This window comes from Micromys minutus (genome assembly GCF_963924665.1).
Source record: "Micromys minutus genome assembly, chromosome: 3".
NCBI lineage: Eukaryota > Metazoa > Chordata > Mammalia > Rodentia > Muridae > Micromys > Micromys minutus.
Genome location: NC_137972.1, coordinates 86,259,718 through 86,280,295, shown reverse-complemented (window position 1 = coordinate 86,280,295; position 20,578 = coordinate 86,259,718). Strand labels below are relative to the sequence as shown.

The following is a 20,578-nucleotide window of genomic DNA, read 5'->3' as shown; positions in this document are numbered from 1 at the left end:
CCCTCCCCCCCCCCCGTGGTCTTGTGGGCCGTGGGGGTGCCAGGGAGGGACAGGGACGCAGCTGTGCCTATAGAGACTGCTTGTGGCCTGGACGCGGGGGGGGGGGGGGGGGGGTGAAGGCTCGGAGGCTTGGAAATAAAAGTTGGGTTTTGCCAAACTTCCAGGTCTTTTGTGCGCACACCTGAAGTGTGGGGCATGAGAAAAGTTGTGTTGATTGTAAATTACGTGGTGGGCTTAGTTTCTGAGAATTTTAACTAGATTGACTCGAAAGCCTTTGTGCACAGGTGTGTGCTCTTAAACTGTAATTCAGGAAAACAAGTCGGAATGATCTGTAGAATCCATTTTCCCAATCAAGTTTGTTAAATATAACCACAGACTGGGAGAGCTTACTGGCTTTGAAACTGTCCTGGTGCCTCAACGTTCCTAAAGTAGTCGTGGTTGTTTTTTGATAGTTTCCTAGAACCTCTTAGGTTAGGAAAGTCACTTGTCTTCTCTTACTCACCATCTTAATTTTATTGGCCTATACATTCCTTGTGCTTCTTCAGCCCCCAGGACTGAGTTTGTGACTTGAAAACTGACCTCCAAGTATATTTCTCTCCTGTGTGCTTTATTTGGTAAATCCTTAATAGTGAGGAAATTCTGTAGCAACTTTCTAAGGAATTCAAAAATCTGGTCGTTTCACTTAACCCCTGCCCCTGTCTGTGGATCTTAAAATTGCTGGTGGCTCCCAGCCTGTTCCTGTTCTTGTCTTTGTAGACAGAACTCCGTTAACTCAAGGAGCGATACTTATAAATTCTGAAGTTAGGAAGGTACACTTGAAGGTGAAGGTGACTGATAATTATGGCAAATATTTTCAGCCAACAGCTGTATCCATTTAATCTTGCCCAAGTACGGTGCTAATAACAATCATGTTCTTGCAACTTTTGCTTTTAAAAAGAAAATTAGAAAATTAAACTATAAACTAAAAAAAAGAAGGAAAATGAAACTATAATAAGACTTAGCCTAGTACATGCCAGAGAAAAAGGGGGACAGTGTAACCCTAGTGTGATGAAAGGTGTTGTAAGGACTGGGATGGGACGGGGCTGGGTGGGCACTGTTAGTGGGCTTGGGGTGCCACTCGTGTGTGACAGATGGCCACAAACCTCTCTACAAGGGGACTGTGGGGAGCTGTAGCTACTTGACAGGGGCCTGGTGCCCGGGAACAGGCAAAATGTCTACCGTTCCTTCAGGGTCATCAGGATGTCTAGTCTTAGCTCAACCAGGAACCAAGACACCTTTCACAGCCCACTGTCCCATATCCAAGTTGTTGCCAGGATAGAAGTTCAACTGATTGGTGCATGCTGACTCTGCGTCCTCTGCACTGCAAACTTAGTCAACAGTTCTAATACATTTTCTGTTTACTTTACTCGTTAGCATTTTCTACATAGGATCATGGCAAAATTTGCTTTTCACTTCGAGTCTACACACTTTTCTTTAGTTGTGTCATTAGACAAGCAAGAGTTTCTGATAAATCGTTAAAATAAAATAATATAGTGGGAGGATAATGTTCACACAGCTGTAATTCAAACAATTGAATAGCAGGGGCAGGGGAATGACTGTGAGTTCCAAAGATACATAATGAGATGTCAAAAAGAGAGAGAGAAGAGAAAGAGAGAGGGAGGGAGGGAGGGAGGGAAAGAAGGAAAGAAAGAGGAAGGGAAGGGGGAAGGGAACAGGGAAGGAAGGAAAGGAAAGGAGAACAGACAGACAGACAGAGGGAGAAAGGATAAAACCGTGTCTGTTCTGAGTCCTAGGAGTGAGCATTCAGAGTTCTCTCACTAAGCACAGCGCTGACTGCAGGTTTTACACACACACACACACACACACACACACACACACACACACTTGACGTTCTTTTCCTTCTTGATTTGTTGAGATACTTTTTGTGACTGCTGAGTTTGTCGAATGCATTTTCTATATCTACTGAGATGGTACGTGATTTTTGTCTTTTATTCTGTTGCTATTAACACTTTCTTATAATTGATTTTCACATATTAAACTAACCTTGCATTTCTGAGGTAAATTCCATGTGGACATGTCATATAATCCTTTTCCTATGTGTCTGTAGTTGGTTTGATAGTTACTTTGCTGAGTGTTCTCATCTGTGCAAGTGATTTCTTTTTCTGATTTTTTTTTTAACCAGAATTTTTGTGGAATAAATTGGGAGTGACTTCTTCCTCTTTAAGAATATTTAGGAAGAATGATTTTTACATTGATCATTCTTTAAATATTTGGTAGAATTCATCTATGAGCCATCCCATCCTGGGCTGTTCTTTATAGGTAGATTTGTGAGTACTAATTTGCTTTTTTATATAGTCAGATTTCTGTTTCTTTTTGAGTATCATGTGTTTCTGTCTTTCTAGGTATTTGTCCAACCAACTTGACTACTTTGGTTCTGTAAACATGTTTGTTCTGTTCCCTTTTATTTTTAGCAGTGTCTGAAGGGTAAACGTGTTTGTTTCTTGGCCAGTCTTGCTGATCCTGACATAGGCCAGGCCTGTTTGGCTGGTTTCCACGTTCTTCACACGGCTCTTTTCTGTGTTTTATTGATGGTCTCTGTCTGTGGTTTGCAGCAGTGCGCCCTGGAGGAGAGAGCATCATGTCTGTTATGTCTGTCCTGTGTCTTTCTCTTCTTCTAATGTATTGAACTTTTTCAAGGTGTAGATCCATGTTCTTCATTCAATTATTTTATCAAAAAACCCCTCTCTCTCTCTCTCTCTCTCTCTCTCTCTCTCTCTCTCTCTCTCTCTCTCTCTCTCCCTCCCTCCCTCCCTCCCTCCCTCCCTCCCTCTCTCTCTCTCTCTCTCTCTCTCTCTCTCTCTCTCTCTCCCTCCTCCCTCCTCCCTTCCTCCTTCCCCCCTCTCTCCCCCCCTCTGTCTCACTCCTCTTTCAAAGAATCTTTTTATGAGCAGCTCACACTGCTAATTTTGTTCCATAGGTTTCTGAGCCTCCCTTCATTTGAAAGTCTGGGACAGTAAGCAGATAAGGGCACTTGATGCACAAGACCTGAAACCTGAGTTCAATCCCAGGAACCCAGGACAAAAAGAGAGAGCTGGCTTTACAAAGTTGTTTTCTGACCTTCATGGGAATGCCATGGCATGAGCATTTGTGCACACACACACACACACACACACTAATGAAATGTACCAGAAAGGCCAAGGACTAAATCTTGTGGGAGGCTATACATTTTATATAACATTAGTCTTAGGTAATGTTAGTCATGAGAGGAAAGTTTATTTCAGAGTTCTCCTGCCTGGGCCTTGTAAAATTCCAACTGTGTTCACTTGTTCCTTTTTCTCTTCACTTTTGAGGCTCCAATGGGCACCTGTCCCCTCTGCCTTCTCCTCTGGCCCCAAAACATGACAACTACACCAACTGGCATCAGTACATGTGCACTTGACTTTGAGTGTGCCCTGGACCCCTTTGTCCCTTCCGTCTCCCAGACCTCCCCCGACTCTGCCCTCTGCATTGAAGAGATATCTCTTCTACAGTTGAGCTTTGCTTTGTAATTTGTTGTAGAGCCCATGTCTGTGGCTGAAGCATTGGAAGTATGTGGTTTATGTGCACTGGTTGATTTTTATAGCTTTGTGCACTATTTACAAAGAGCTCACATTGAGTCATCTCTAAGTTATTTCTGTGTGATGTAGAGTGTGCTGTGAGCCTTGGATGGGAAGAGAGAAGAGCCACCATCCCACAACTGCATTTCCAGGTCAGGACCCCCACCCACTCACATAGAGATGCTCACGGTGTATTAGGGAGTCAGCCTGGACCTCAGGTAAAAGAGTGGGAATTACTGCTTCTAGAAACTGATAGAGTTAAGTAAACAGGAATTAGATCCATAAAGTCCTTTGTGGAACCCCTGCCCCCTCTAATCCCTGCTGAGATACATTCAGATTCCTTGTATGAGGGAAGATCATATTGAGAAATTCTGTAAAGCACTGTTTTCTGAGACAGGTCTCACTGTGTAGTCCTGACTGGCCTGAATGTGCTATGCAGACCAGACTGACCTGAAACTCACAGAGCTCCGCCTGCCTCTGCCTCCTGACCACGCTACCATGCCTGGCTGGAGCGTTATTTTATTGAAGCCGGCAGCTTGATTAATGTGACAAAGATCTGACCAGGTAGAAGAATCAGTCACTAGTGAATAAACCTGCTGAGCAAATCTAGGGAATGTAGATAATTAGTCACTGTATGGAATAACTTCTCTAGAAGGAAATAAGGAAAGAATGCATCGACTAAAAACAACAAAAAAAAACAGGTGCCATGGTACACACCAATAATCCCAGCATTCAAGAGGGCAAGGCAGAATTAGAAGCTGAACGTCATCTTCAGCTACATAGTGAGTTCGAGGCAAGCCTGAGTGTCTTAGGGTGTTATTGCTGTGAAGAGACACCATGACAGAGGCAACTCTTATCAAGGACAAAGTTTAATAGGGACTGGCCTACAGGTTCAGAGGTTTAGTCCAGGCAGACCTGGTGCTGGAGAAGGACCTGAGAGTTCTACATCTGGTCCGAAGGCAGCAGGAGACTGGATTCCACACTGGTGGAGTTTGAGCATTACATAAGATCTCAAGACCTCCTCCCATGGTGACATACTTCCCCCAACAAAGCCATGCCTTCTAATAGTGACACTCCCTGTGACCAAGAATCCAAACACATGAATCTATGGGGGGCCATAGAAATTCAAACCACTACACTGAATCTGGATACAGAAGGCTCTCCAAAAACAAAAACAAAAACAAACAAGACAGTTTCATTTTACACTTTGTGTTTATGCTCACAGGTTCCCCGGGAGCTGCTGTGCTTATAAACTAGGTGAACAAATGAATCTATGAAGTTCTATACCAATAACCTTCAAAGCTAACTAGGCAACTGTACACATACTACCCTTAAATTAATGATATGTCTGTAAAGAATTCAGTGTAGGACTGGAGAGGTGGCTCAATGGTTAGAGCACTGACTGCTCTTCCAGAGGTCCTGAGTTCAAATTCCCAGCAACCACATGGTGGTTCACAACCATCTGTAATGGGATTTGATGCCCTCTTCTGGTGTGTCTGAAAACAGCTATGTGTATTTATATATAATAAATAAATAAATCTTTTTTAAAAAATACAGTCTATACAATAAAGTTTTCAGGACTTAATATTTGACATGGATTTTCCCTGCTATTTTTGTGGGGTTTGTTATTTTTCCCCTTTAATAGGGATTTGAATCCACTGTTTAAAAAAATTACAAAAATTGGAAAAAAAAACACTATAGTAGTAATTATTTACCCAGCTAAACATTATTCCAGTAATATATTTTTCTTTATTTTGAGACAGTGTCTTACAGTATAGCCTATACTGGCTTTCAATGTATGAATTTCTCACTTTAGTATCCCCAAGGGCTACTTTTGTGTGTGTGTGTGTGTGTGTGTGTGTGTGTGTGTGTGTGTGTATGTATGTGTGTGTGTTGAGAGAAGGCCTCACTAACCCAGACTGGCCAGAAGCTCACTATGTGGCTAAAAGTGACCTTGAACTTTCTGTCACCCTGCCTGTGCCTCTCCCCTGCGCTGGCATTAGAAGTATGCACTACCATGCATCCAAACCCAGAGCTTCAACCATCCCTGACAAGCATTCTACCAGTTGAGTCACACATGTGCCCCTAGTGTGTCTTTTTATGTATTAAATAAGGGTAGATTTTATCTCTTCATTATCTACGAGTGAAAAAGATTGGATATCAATAACCATCTTAAGTGGACATTTATTTGGAACATGAGACTTTTATGTGGTTAGTGTTGTGCTTTACAAGAGAGAGAGAGAGAGAAAGTGAGGCCAGCCAGGAACAAATGGAGAGAGACAGGGAGAGGAAGGGGAGAGAGGGAGAAGGGTCAGGGAGAGATAAGAGTAAGAGAGAGAGGAGGGGCAAGCAGCCCCTTTTACAGTAAGCCAGGCACACCTAGCTGTTGCTAGGTAACTGTGGGGTGGAGCCTAGAAGGAATACAACATTCCTCTATTTTGGTTTAATTTTAAAGGAAAAAACTAGAAAGAGCTGAAGGTGAAGCAGAGCTACTGGCTGTTGTGATCCTCTACTTCCTGCTGACTTTGTCTCTGGGAAACCTAAAAACGGGAATGGGGATGCTGGTCCAGTCTTAGGGGAGTTCGCCGTTTGCTGTCCAGGGTTTGTGGAACCATCTGAGGATAGGTCAGAAGGAACAGGTCCAGCAGGAGCATCTGTGTCTCAGAGTAGCCCGAAGCATCTGTAGGCTGCTTCTCTGGAGCTGTCCTGGATGGAGATTTTGAGTAAATGCCTGGACTTGACAAAATGCTGAAACACACACACAGCAGAGGTAGAAAATAAAGTTAAATGCATTGGGGAGAAAAATAATTTTCTTAGGTGTACATTTAAAGCCCTTAGGTCTTGGTGGTTGGGGTGAGGGGAGTCCCAATCCCAGGGCACAGGAAAGGAATCCCACCTTCTGGAATAGGTAGCAAGTGAGAACTTAGGCTGTTAATCAGCAGGTGTACTTATCCAAATGGAGTCTACTTGGCCCATGAGAGGTAGCTCTGAGTGGGCTTCCTGAAGCTTATAAGTTTACAAGAGATAAAGTTTATTAACAGCATGAAGAGTCTTTAAGATGAGCTGGGGGGGGGCAGGGCTGGAGAGATGGCTCAGTGGTTAAGGGCACTGACTGCTCCTCCAGAGGTGCTAAGTTCAAATCCCAGCAACCACATGGTGCTCACAACCATGTGTAATGGGATCTGATGCCCTCTTCTGTGTGCCTGAAAACAGTACAGTGTACTTACATATAATAAATAAATCTTTAAAAAAAAAGAGAGAGAGATGAGCTCATAGAAGACAAAAACCTTTTGTGGAGCAGAAGGAGCAAGAAGGGCTTTCTTCTGTCTCAGAGACTGAATATATACATTTAGCATAATAAGAAAGAATTTTAAGTTTACGTGTAAAAGGCAATTAAAGGAGACTCAGAAGTTTGAGCTGGTAACCATGACAGCTGAGAGTGTGGATTTAGCAGGAGAAACGTTTTTAAGTCGATGGTTAAAAGACAACCAAAGGAAACTTAAAATGTGAACTTGTGATATAAAGGTCGGATGGTATAGTAGAATGTTTTAGTAGAATTAGGCTAATTTATGAGAACTCTATTAATTAGTGTTAGGACAGTGGCATAGCAGGGGAGGAAATCTGAAGCATTCGGTCACTGGGAATTGAGTTTGGATAAGGAAGCAGCAGCAGGTTACATCTGTGAAAGCTGATATCTGAACATTCGTATTTTTTATCATGGAGTCTGAGTAGGCAAACCTGTCCGTAACAAATTGACTAATGAGCTAATATGGCGGCGGATCACCTTGGGTAAGGAGCTTAGGTCTGTTTTCTAGCTGTCAGTGTAGTCAGGAATCTGGGAAGAGTAAATTATAATCTAGGTGTCATTAATTGAGATGACGAGGTTGGTCTACAGTCCACCACCTAAACAGTTTGCAGGTCCCTGTGGTCTCCATGGTAACTCAGGCAGAATCAGTCTGACCTTCAGGCCCAGAAGACAAGAAGCTTCTTCCTGTGGAATGGGAGCATAGGAGAAATGACTCGCTGCGTCTGAGGCACCATGAGACCTTTAACTCTGGTATCTTCTGTTTGCCCACAGTGTAGGCCAAGCCCTGGCAGCAGGCAAGGCACTGAGAAGTGTTGCTCAGTGGTTATCATACCACAATTCAGGTAGAATCTTGTCGCCGTGCCTTCTTGGAGACCCTGGGGGATAAACTGTCAGGATTTGGGAGTCTCTGTCCATCATATCAAGCTTCAGCATTTAGCATTACATTCAGCAGATTGCTGACCAGATTGAGAGTCAGTATCTACTAAGCTTATCTGAGTTAGACAAGGAGTGCTAACCATTAGCTCCTCCACTTAATACTACTACTGCCAAGACCTAAACAAAGCAGTTGTTAAAATTGTGCTGTGTCATGAACTAACCCCGAGGCAGGGCAGCATGGTGACTTCAGGTGTGCGCTGTAGAACCAGAGGCTGATTATAATTCTGCATTTGCCTCACTGAGTTCTAGTTTCCTTGTCTTTCCAACTGGATCAAGCAGCCCTAGAGTGTTTTCGTGGGCAGACTGCAAATAGGAAATGCCGTTTCAGGCTAGCTCCTGTGTTATTAGATTACACACAGGTTCTGCTGGATAAAGGGGTGGGCTTTTAGAGGCTAATTACAACTTTTTTGAGATTTATTTATTTATTTATTTGAGTACACTAGTTGTTTTCAGACTGACCAGAAGAGGGCATCAGATCTCATTACAGATGGTTGTGAGCCACCATGTGGTTGCTGGGAATTGAACTCAGGACCTCTGGAAGAGCAGTCAGTGCTCTTAACCACTGAGTAACCTCTCTAGCCCTAATTACAAAATTTTATGTTAATTCCTACCCTAATTTTCTTAGTCATTTTGGCATCATTAATTCTCATTGAATGTTTAATCTAGTCACAATTATAAACATAGATAATATAAAAGATGATAAAAATGAGATCCAATATTTTCCTAGAAGTCCCATAGATATGGAACTATTAAGGGAGAATTAGAAATTTTGACCTTTTTGTATTATTATTATTATTATTTTCTTTGGGTGGTCTAAGAATTGATCGCCCCAATACAAATAAAAGCTAAGAACAAGAAAGGTGTCTTGCTGAATGGTGGTGGTACACACCTTTAATCCCAATACTCAGGAAGGAGGCAGAGACAGGTGGAGCTCTGAGTTCGAGGCCAGCTTGGTCTACAGAGCAAGTTTCAGGACAGCTAATGCTATAGAGAGAAACTCTGTCTCAAAAAACTAAATAAAACAAAATGGAAGGAAGGAAGAAGGAAAGAAGGAGAAAAAAGAAAAAAAGGTATGGTACATTGACCAGCAGGATGGATGGAACAGATTATAAAGCCATTTGCCAGGCAGGTTTTGCAACCTGGGTCACATCCTCAGTACTGGTACCTACAAGTTGTCCTTCGACTACTCCTCTCCCTCTCTCTCTCTGTCTCTCTGTCTCTGTCTCTCTCTCTCTCTCTCTCTGTGTGTCTCTCTCTGTCTCACACACACACCATCTCCTGCCTTCTACACAGACTATACACCTTCATATATATATACATATATATATACATATATCACATACACACAATTATTATCATCATCATCATCAGAATAAATGTAATCCAAACGTTTTAAGGAAATAATGTCCTTAGAAAAGCTGTATTGCTCAGCGACCATGGTTTTCCCCCTTCTCTCCACCAGGTGGGGGTGTCGAGCTTTATTCTCTGTCTTACGCAGTTTGTCCCCTTCACGGTGGGGTTCTGATGAGCTAGCTAGAAAGTCAAGGACCTTATTCCAGGGTATGAAAGTCCAGCCTCTTCATCTGCATTTTACAGCCCCATGTTTTAATCATTTGCTCCAAGTAATAAAAACAATAAATCAGGAACTTTGACTAATTCCAGGTTACATCTTGTTTTACGTATACTTTATGCTCATTGTAACTAGTAAGATCTTAATGCACACTATCAACCTTTAAAAAAAAAAAAACCAAGTACTGACAAAAATGTATTCGTATACTTTTATGCAAAAATGCTTAAAATCTGTACATTTATCTTTGTTTTTTAAAATAAAGTTGTTCAATTAAAAAAAAAAACAGTAACTCAGGAAAGGCTTTTTCCCGAAGGTTGTTTTCACTAAACCGTATCAGCACAGAACCACCATGAGAAATGACCCCAGAGGGCTCTGGAATATGCAGAATAGAGCTATGCTAACAAAACACCATTCGAGTGCTCGCTTGTGCAGCACACAGAAAGCAAACATCAAAGGGTGGAAATGAACCTTTGGCAACCCAGGCAGCGTGTCGTGTGTCGCTTGATTAAGAAAAGTCGCTCTTATTTTCCAGGTGCCACGATCCGTACACTGAGTTAAGTCGCTCGGACAAAAATGGAAAAGTATGAGAAACTGGCTAAGATTGGAGAAGGGTCTTATGGGGTCGTATTCAAGTGCAGAAACAAATCTTCCGGACAAGTAGTGGCTATCAAAAAATTCGTGGAATCCGAGGATGATCCGGTCGTCAGGAAAATAGCCCTTCGAGAAATCCGGGTGCTGAAGGTAGGTCCCGTTCTCCACTCTGCAGGCGCTGGGTGAACCTGGCACTCTAAGGTGACTGAGAACGGACCAACTAAACTCCTGCGGATCAGCCACTTTGGGAAACATTGGTGGACTTCGGCTTCTGACCTCATCTGTATGTGTGAGCCGGGGGTTAAAACATGGAAGTACACCACATCCTGATTGGGAAACATCCACCCAGTCCCAAGTGTCCTGACCCCACTATTTACCAGCAGCCTGCCCACCTAATGGACATTGCCCCCACACACTTTCCCAACCAACCAGCAGAACCGCAGGCGCACTCTCCTTCCTGCAGACAGGGGCCCCAGTGCCCCTGGGTTCGATCTTAAGACTTACTTGATCAGCAGAGGGAGCTAGTAAGCCAGAGAGAAAAGGGGGGGAGGGAAGGGGAGAGAGAGAGAGAGGGAGAGGGAGAGAGAGGGAGAGGGAGAGAGAGGGAGAGGGAGAGAGAGAGAGAGAAGAGAGAGAAAGAGAGAGAAGAGAGAGAAGAGAGAGAGAGACCTTAACTTTCTTGCTCATCCTCCCTGGTCTTCAGATAAATCTAATACCTAGGTTTTTGCTCACAGGTTAACTTCTGGTTTTAAACAACCCCACATCTAAGGGTGAACCCTAAGACACAAAGTAGCTCAAACTTCGTTCCCTCTGGCAGGGTGGTGGCTCAGAACTTTCTTTCCTGTCTCACCATTGCTCCATTGCTAGCTGGGAATACGTCCCTCTTTATTCTCCTCTCGCTCTCCTCCCATTTAACTTGGATTGGCGTCTTCCTCACACTACCTGCCACACCGTAGGCAGCCACAGTGCAGACTAAGTCACTGTCATTTGCTAAGGAGCTGTGAATCGCTGGTCTGCCCACAGACAGTTGGGCCATGTTAAACCTGGGGCAGTGTGGGGTCGCAGTGTCTGCGAATCTATCCTCCTGGCAGCCTCTGTCCAGCCTCCAAGCCGAGCACAAAGCAGTAGCTCTCTTGTGAAAACATCCCAGACGCCCTTTGACCTTCGGCTCTTTCAGCCAGTGGTGGATACAGAATGCAGGTTGGCCCAGGCTCTGGACACATTGCCCATGTAGAATGGATTCTCATTTTCCCAACTATTTTTGTTGTTGTATTGCGTGCGTGCGTGCGTGTGTGCGTACGTACGTACATACGTAGGGGGCGTACGTGTGTGCGTGCATGCGTGTGTGCGTATGTACGTACATACGTAGGGGCGTACGTGTGTGCGTGCATGCGTGTGTGCGTATGTACGTACATACGTAGGGGGCGTACGTGTGTGCGTGCATGCATGTGTGCGTATGTGCGTACCTACGTAGGTACGTATGTGCGTGTGTGCGTACGTACGTACATACATAAGTACGTACATACGTGCGTGCGTGCGTGCGCATGCGTGTGTGTTGAAAAATGATCTGTCTGCTAGAAAGGGAAAGGTTACAAAAAGGTGAAGTCATGTGTTCTGGTTTGTGCTGGTTTATGGTTTTTGCCCTAGATTCCTGCGTAGCTAATATCCCAGCACTCTCCGAAGTGTGCTAGTGTGAACACTGAGCTATTTGGTCTCTCGGCATGGGCAGAGTAGCCATGTTTTGGTAGGTAAGCTACAGGGTGGAAACACATTACTAATCTATGCACGTCAATTCTTTTACAGCAGCTGAAACACCCAAACCTTGTGAACCTCATCGAAGTGTTCAGAAGAAAGAGAAAGATGCACTTAGTTTTTGAGTACTGTGATCACACGCTGTTAAATGAACTGGAGAGAAACCCAAATGGGTAGGTGATCCGAAACTGGAGTTCTGTGGCCACATCTCTTACTCTATGTGTAGTCCCAAATAGCATCCCAGCCCCACCCCTAACCCCCACCCCATCGCCACTATCCTGATGCTTTCTCGGCTACCATCCTCTAGCTTCAGGTAGGATGTGCTCTGGGCTATTAACCTAAAATGTAAGCATAAACCCCAGAGTAGCTTGAGGAGCATGCGTACGCAGGACCAACAGACTTCATGGAGTGACCATAATTCCGTGCAAGAAAATCCAATCATATGGTCCACCAGTGAGCCAAAGTATAAAAGCACCCATTGAGTTTGGAGCAGCGGTTTTCTGGTTAGAACAGCAATTGCTGCTCTTGCAGAGGACCCAGGTTCGGTTCCCAGAATCCATATGGTGGCTCACAGCCATCTGTAACCCCAGCTCCAGGGGATCTGATGCCCTTTGCTGGCCTTTCTGCACATGTTGCATACGTAAATGTAGGTAAACAGTCAAACACAATAAATAAATAACTCTTTAAAAAGACAACTACAAATCTGACTGAAATGATTAAAAGATTTTGTTGAAACAAGCATAGGTTTTTAGATGAAAATATTATAAAAATATAAACGTGTCTCAGGGTTTTGTTTTTTGGGTTTTTGTTGTTGTTGCACCACAAAATTCTAACTAGAACATCAATAGGATCAATACATGATTGTTTGTATATGCTAGGCCTAGGGAATAGCACTATTAGAAGGTATGGCTCTGTTGGAAGGTGTGGCCTTGTTGAAGTAGGTGTGTCACTGTGGGGGTGGGCTTTAAGACCCTCAACCTAGCTGCCTGGGAGCCAGTATTCGGCTAGCAGCCTTCAGATGAAGATGTAGAACTCTCAGTTCCTCCTGCACCATGCCTGCCTGGGTGCTGTCATATTCCCACCTTGATGATACTGGACTGAACCTCTGAATCTGTAAGCCAGCCCCAATTAAGTGTTGTCCTTTATAGGACTTGCCTTGATCATGGTGTCTGTTCATAGCAGTAAAACCCTAACTAAAACATTATTTTTTAAACTTGAAAAGTTAGAGCAGGGGCTAGAGAAATGGCTCAGTGGTTAAGAGAACTGACTGCTCTTCCAGAGGTCCTGAGTTCAAATCCCAGAAACCACATGGTGGCTCACAGCTATCTGTAATGAGATCTGATGCCCCCTTCTGGTGTGTCTGAAGACAGCTATATATAACAAATAAGTCCTTTTTTAAAAAGTTAGAGCCAAGAAATTTTTTAGGGAAGGAAGGGAAACAAGGTCAACAATGTTTACATCACAGACGTTTTGGTGATTGCTTTTTATTAAAAACAAAGCCATAAATAAAACTAAAAGAAAAAGAATTCCAATAAACTCACCACAATTAATAATTTTCCAAGTTGGGTAAGATGGGTGTTGTGGTGCACAAGAGGCTCTAAGACAGGATGGTTATAAGTTGGAGATTAACCTGAGCAACTTAGTCAAGACCCTGTCTCAAATATTCCAAGAGTCAGGGATATAGCTCAGTGGTACAGAGCTTGCCTGACATGCACAAGGCACAGGGGTTCCATCTGAAGCCCCCCTCAAACGAAACAGGTATGCAGGCCTCCTCCACCTAACGAGACTGTAACTAGGGAGATCTTTTGGCAATCAGTGTGAATATTTGGAAAGCTGTTGTCATACTTAAAACATAAAATTCTACTTAGAAAAAATCTATAACAAGGAAATATTCCCATGAGGACAGAATTATACATATTCTGGCAGACATTTAGAACAGAAAAGATCGGGACTGACCTGATGTTTCAGTAGTAAAGAATCGCTGAGCTGAGACATGACTGTCTCTTGACAAATCCATCCCTAGGTTTGGCTATGTTTATCTTCTCTTCCCCTTAAACTCATTAAAGTTAGAAGTGGCCGCACACACCGGACATCTCAGTACTGGGCAGGAGGAGTCCGCAGACCCTGAAACTGCTCAGCTGCTCCAGCTAAGTCAGTGAGTTCCAGGCTTAATGAGAGATCCTGTCTCAAGAGTAGCAATAGGTTTGGAGAGATGATTCTGCTAGATAGGGCATGTATAGCTCTTCCAGATGTGAGTTCGATTCCCGGGTACACACATCAGGTGGCTCATAATTGACTGTGATGACAGTTCCAGGGAATCTGACACCTGTAGCTCCCAAGGTACCCACACTTGAATTCACACACACACACACACAGACATGCACACATGAAAAATAAGTTATTTTGTCAAAATTTAAATATAAAAGATTGAAAATAAGTCATTAAAATAATAAGTAGAAAGATAGAAGATCCCAAGAAACCAACCTCTGGCCTTCAATACACACACACACACACACACACACGTACACACATGTATGCACATACACAAATATGTACACATGCATCTCTCACATGAACACATATGCACATATACTCATGTACACACATGTATGCACATATACAAACACCTACACATGCATATCTCTATCTCACACACACACACTCACAAGAACGCACATGTGAATTTGTAAGGTGCTCTTCTGGTGACTTAGCAGTTTCTGAGCTGGGTAGCTGGAGTCACCTGCACATTAGCTTCAAGCTTTTCACTACTGCTCTTAGTATTTGTCTTTACGCTTAGCCAAAGCATGCACTGGTTTCTACAGAGGGCTTCATTTCACCCTGTACTGCTTTGGGAACTGCTGCTTGCAGCAGACTGTCTACCGTCTCCACAGCTCCATTTCCCCTGTCAGGTCACTGGGATTCACCCCTGGTGGATGTCACTCTGCCTCTTTGGCGTCTGAGCTCAGTGGACAGAACCATGTCATCCCAGTAAGAAAGCTTTGCCTATCTTATCATGTCTGCTGCTATAGCTGCCTAGCGCCTGTGCCCGGCTGAAGCCACCCCTCCCCCACCTCCCTCACTATCTGTGTTGTCTGGGTGGCTCCGTCAGCTTCCTAGTCCATTTCTCCATATTTACTTTACTTCCTAGCAACTTCCTCCCTGCTCCTTATCACTTCTTGCATGGTTCCTTTTGATGGCTTTGGCTTTAAAGCAAGGTCCAGGTTCTGGAAGATTCTGTGGGACTCTACCTAGCTTCTGCCTAATATTCCCCCACACTCCTAATTCTTTCTCACCCCAGAGCATCTTCTACCTTTGGAAGCTCTAGTCACTGTGCCTGGGATGTGGTCATGTCTACTGACCTCATCTGACCTCTGACCTTCATCTCCTGAACACAAGTGGATGTTAGGCCAAAGCATTCTGGGAGGGAGCTTCTCAGTGAATTTAGATGTTTTCACACAGGAGAAGATGGAAACTTCCGTAACTCTCTAAAGTCATGAAAGCGGCATGGTGGGGTCTGAGGCTGAATGCTCTGCCTCTGAGTGCCCAGCATGGCTCTGCTCACCTCCCACTCTATAAAAGAGAAAAGCTGCCTTTGCAGGTCTGGCTAGGAAAGGGTGAACATGGAAAAAATTATAACAAAATGAAGTACAGGAAACAGCGATATCTCGTTGATATCTCATTGGAAAAGAATTTATACTGTGAATTAGGCCTCTTGTAATATTAATAATTGGGGCTAGAGTCAAAGGTAGTCACTAGGTACCCAAGATAAGAAATTGCTCTGAGAACCCCCCCCCACACACACATACACACATACACACACACTTACATACACGCACACACATACATGCACATTCATCTTTCTTAATAGAGCAGCCTCACAGGCCAGCTAGCTGAAGACCCAAGTTCAAGGCCTGGTTTTATGTGGTTCTTGGGCTCAAGCAAGGATTTCAGGCACAAGCTACATTCTCAAAGCCACTGTGTGAAATTATTAATCACTAAAAATTAACAAAAAAAAATCAAAGTGAGCTATCAGTCCACCAGTGGGAGAGCAAAACACAAGTCCCGGCACAATTGCAAGGACAGGTAAACAACCAAGTACACATGTCACTGCGCTCAGCAGGCTGGCTCACAGCGACTGCTCACAGCCTCCCATTCGAATATGACCTTCATTCTCCCTGGGCTCCTGGGTCTGGTGTCAACCCCTCCTCCGTTGTGCAAACTGTGTGCCCTTAACACAGTAACACAGTGCGCGCTATGGTTTTTCCCACCAAGCATGCATGTGGAGAACAAACACAAACAGGCAGAACCATACGTGTAATTTGAAAAGCGACTCTAGCGCCCCATTCCCGTACAGTGCCCCCCATCCCCGCGCCGCGTTCCCAGCCCTTAGCAAGGGAGTTTTCATTCCTGTTTTTGATCTTTCTCTCCAGAGTTTCTGATGGAGTTATCAAAAGTGTACTGTGGCAAACCCTCCAAGCCCTTAACTTCTGCCACAAACATAATGTAAGTAACATTTTCTAATGCCGGGGATTTCTCTGTGATGACTTTTTCAGATGGAGAGGCAGAAAGCACCTGAAGACTCAGATCAAAGCGGTTTTCTCACTTACGGCTTGTCTTCTCATTCCATGAGAACGGAGTTATGATAGCTTGTGAATTCAAAATTCTGTGGCCTTAATGTTTCCTTTCACCACAGACTAGTGATTCCTAAAACTGTTTAAATTGGGATAAAATAATTTTATATATTATAACCCGATGCATCGTGGCACTTGTTTTTCTTCTTGCCATAGGACTTTTGGGCACACACTAGCATATGTGCGTGTACGTACATGCGTGAATTTGCGTGCTTGTGTGTCGCTTACATGCGTGCTTACGTGAGTGCGTGCTTACGTGAATGCGTGCTTACGTGAGTGCGTGCTTACGTGAGTGCGTGCTTGCGTACGTGCGTGCTTGCGTAGTGCTTGCGTGCATGCTTGCGTGAGTACGTGCGTGCGTGCTTGCGTGTGTGGTACGTGCTTGCGTGTTTACGTGTGCGTGCATGCGTGTGTGTGTGTGTGCGCACGCACGTGTGTGTGTGTGTGTGTGTGTGTGTGTGTGTGTGTGTTGGGTTTAGGGCACAAGCATGCACATGCGAGAGTTGGGTTCATGGGGGCATGAATGTGTGCACACCTGTGTTGTGTTGTGTTGTTTTGGGGTCACACAAATGTGTATACGTGAATGTGCGTGAGTGGTTGGGGCTCACGCATGTGAGTAGTGGGTGCATGTGATTGGTTGGGGAATGATCATGCATGTATGTTTTTGCTCTGGGAATATTCATGCTTGTCTGCCTGCATTGGGTTTGGTTGGGGTCACATGCATGTGTGCATAAACGTGTATGGTTGGGGCTCACGCATCCTCATATGTGTGTGCGTGTGATTGGAGCATGTGCATGCATACATGTGTATGGTTGGGGCACATACATGCCCTTTCATGCCTGCCTGCATTGGGTTGGTTTGGGGGAATTATACTCAGGTGTATAGGTTCATGTGGTTGATGGGGGCACACATTTGTGCATGCATGCGTGCATGAGTAAGTTGGGTTGGTTTGGGGGTGTGAGTGCATGTGATGTCTTTTCCTGTTGTGCTCAGTCATGAATGCACTAACAAAGTACTATACGAGCAGTTCTCATAGCAGCAAGATGATGTTGGGATCACTGGAAAAGGAAATATGATTAGGAAACTATCTATACTTAGGAAATCTCTCTTTAGTTTTTAAAAAGTCACTGAGATTTCCATTAGAGCAAAGCAAAGCCTGGAGATGGATGTTGTACACAAGATCCTGTTTCTTGTGACTCAATTTGTGCCTTTAAATTCTTAGAAAAGGGGATGTTGGATGGAGCAGGTCGGCTGCTTTTCCCTGTACTACAGGAGACCGAATGCTCACCTAAAGTTGATGTAGAAATAGGCACGGTGTTTAACTTTTTTATGTGTGTGGATATTTGCCTGCCTGTGTGTCTGTGCACAGCATGTGTGCCTAGTGCCTCCAGAGCCTAAAAAAGGCACTGGGTCCCCTAGAACCCGAACTATAGTTGTTTGTAAGCCACTGTGAGTACTAGGAATTGAACTTGGGTCCTCTGGAAGGGCGGCCATGTTTCTAGCCATGGAGTCATCTCTCCAGCCCTGTTAAAATGGTTTTTAAAATCACAGCTTACCACAAGTGTTGGTCCTTTTTGTCTTCACATCAAGACACTCTCTCTTGATACAAATTATGGATTCGATGTGTGAGGCTCACGCTTCTCCTTTGTGTAAAATCTCTTTAATGCTTAACATAGATCTCTTATATAAAAGGTGCTCAATAAATACTATTGAATAATTGGATAGACAGGTAGATGGGTTATCTAGTCTCTCAACCTTCATACCTGATTGTAACCATGTAATTATTGTAGTTCAATGCAACGGGCATTGCATCTCCATTCGGAAGAGCATATCCTTTACTCTGAGCTTTAAAACACTGCAGACTTCTAACAATCTGGGCGCTATTAAAAACGGATACTTTCTTAGTATGATTATTGTGTATATGTTCATGATGGGGTGGTGCACACCACCGTGTGCATATGAAAGGCCAGAGAACACTTTGGGGAGCTGATGATTCTCTCCCTGCACCTTCACATGGGTTACAAGAATCAGACTTGGGTGGCCAGACTCGTGGTGCAAATTCAACAAGCCCAAGATGGAAACCTCCTCTAAACATGCCGGTTGTCACCTTTGTTATCATCTCGGCGATGCTGGAGTTTGCCCTTTTGTTTCCAGCTCCTCAAACCTGCAATACTCAACCTGAATGTCGTGGTTCTTGGTAAACAGTGGGCTCTCCTACTGTTCCTGTTCCTTCGTCTTCTACTACTGAAGTTCACACAGCACAGTAGAAAGTGAACAAAGTCACTGTATTGTGTTCCTGTCTTCCAAAGATCCAGACGGACACAGTTGCTGTGTTAACTATGTCCTGTCTTCCAAAGATCCAGACGGACACAGTCGCTGTGTAACAATGATAGGTTTTGTTTTAATTGGTTTGGTTTGGTTTTGGTTTTCGAGACAGGGTTTCTCTATGTAGCCCTGGCTGCCCTGGAACTCGCTCTGCAGACCAATCAGGCTGGCTTCTAATTCACAGAGATCCTCCGGCCTCTGCCTCTCTAGTGCTGGGATTAAAAGCATGTGCCAACACTGTCCAGCTAACAATTATAGTTTTAATCTCTTTGATAATATACTGACATTTAGATAAAAGTTTTTTTATTTAACAAGAGTCATGAAAATTGACAATCTAAATTTTTTCAAAAAATTGAAGGCGATACCTGTTTTTTCAATTGTAAGCCATGTATTTAACATTTAGAATAATAGGCACTGTTGATTCGTTGTCATTTTGATGGATCACATAATTGATCAAATATTATCTTACAGTGTATTCATCGGGATGTAAAACCTGAAAACATCCTAATAACCAAGCAAGGAATGATAAAGATTTGTGACTTTGGATTTGCACGGATTCTAGGTAAGTACAGTCCTGTTTTACCGATTTTGTCTAATTCAGATGACTAGAAATTGGTATCACTCATAGTCTTACTGAAGCTAATAGAGAGATGCTAAAGCTCTTGTTATGCAGAGGGGAAAATCTCATTTTACTCTTTCAGAGTTTGATAACTCAGCTAGGATTTATTAGGTGACCTCTTGATGTGCTCGGCCTCTCGGGAGTGGAGCGAAAATCAAATGCATTTCTGCTCTATGGGCACTTATAATCTAGGGTAAACAAGATGAAAGACTAAAACAAGACAGTTGGCCGGGCAGCACTAAAGCAGATGGCTCTGGAGAGAGAGCAACGTGGCTTTGGAAAAGCTCCACAGAGCTGGTGATGCTGTAGGAGTCAGCAGGAAATGAAAGAGCCTCTAAGAGACAGTTCTAAGAAAATGCAGTGAGGGGCCGCAGGGAGAGGTAACTAGCTTTCTTTAAGTGTGCAGGAGCCTGTGTTAGCAACACACACCTTACTGTGGGGTTTGAGAACCCTTAGGACTCCAGTGACACCTGAAGGTGACCTGAAGAAGGCCCAGGCTGAAACGAAACTGGCCAAGTTTTCCTGAGGTTGCTGTGCTTGGTGGTGCAAAGCAGTAGCTACCCAGACGATCCCCAGGTCCTGTCCTGTGGCTGAAAAGAAACACTGACAAACCGAGACACTCCTAAGCCAGGAACTATGTAGTAACTGTGTTCATCTCGTGGAGTAGAAGATATTTGTCGGTGATTTGTCGGTGACACTAGGAACCGTTCAAAGCCTGGGAGACGGCTCAGGGTACAGCACTTACCCTGACCACACAGGGAGTTTGAGCCAGCCTGGGCTACACAACTCTGAGGGCTAGAATTTGAATTCCCAGAAGCCATGAAAAAAGAAACCCTGTCTCAAAAAGGGGGAAAAAATTTATTTAGAGGGTGTACATCTCACAGAGCATGTGTGGAGCTTAGAAAACAACCTGACCGAGTAAGTTCTCTCCTACTTCTATGTAGTTCCCACAGATAGGCTTCAGGTGGCCAAGGTTAGCAGCAAGCATTACCCACTGAGCCGTCTCACTGGCCCTGACCTATGTCTTTAAAAACAGAGCGGTACCCATTCCACAGTTCCCACAAGCCACTGTGTTACCGATTTTTCTCCCATGTGACTCTTGCCACCGAAAGGCCTATTGGAATTGTCTGTCAGCTTCCCTCTAACCTCAGAGGATTGGGAAATTCCAGGCAAAAGCGAGAATCTCAGTCTCAAATCAAGGGAAGGGTTAGGAATGTGGCTCAGATGCAGACACGTCTGCCTAGCACACAT

The 20,578-nt window shown here is 44.0% G+C and overlaps 1 protein-coding gene across 2 annotated transcripts in view; it reads left to right on the top strand.

The window, feature by feature from the left end:
- CDKL4 (cyclin dependent kinase like 4) overlaps positions 1 to 20,578 on the top strand; it is a 30,661-nt gene that overhangs the window by 175 nt on the left and 9,908 nt on the right. The window contains exons 2-5 of one of the 2 annotated variants that reach the window (XM_080914078.1): positions 9,942 to 10,150; positions 11,807 to 11,925; positions 16,183 to 16,255; positions 19,180 to 19,270. In XM_080914078.1, the coding sequence (XP_080770204.1) occupies positions 9,983 to 10,150; positions 11,807 to 11,925; positions 16,183 to 16,255; positions 19,180 to 19,270 (451 nt within the window). In that variant the 5' untranslated portion in view covers positions 9,942 to 9,982. Of the gene's footprint in view, positions 1 to 9,941; positions 10,151 to 11,803; positions 11,926 to 16,182; positions 16,256 to 19,179; positions 19,271 to 20,578 lie in introns of both variants that reach the window. The other variant, XM_080914077.1, reaches the window with a different exon arrangement.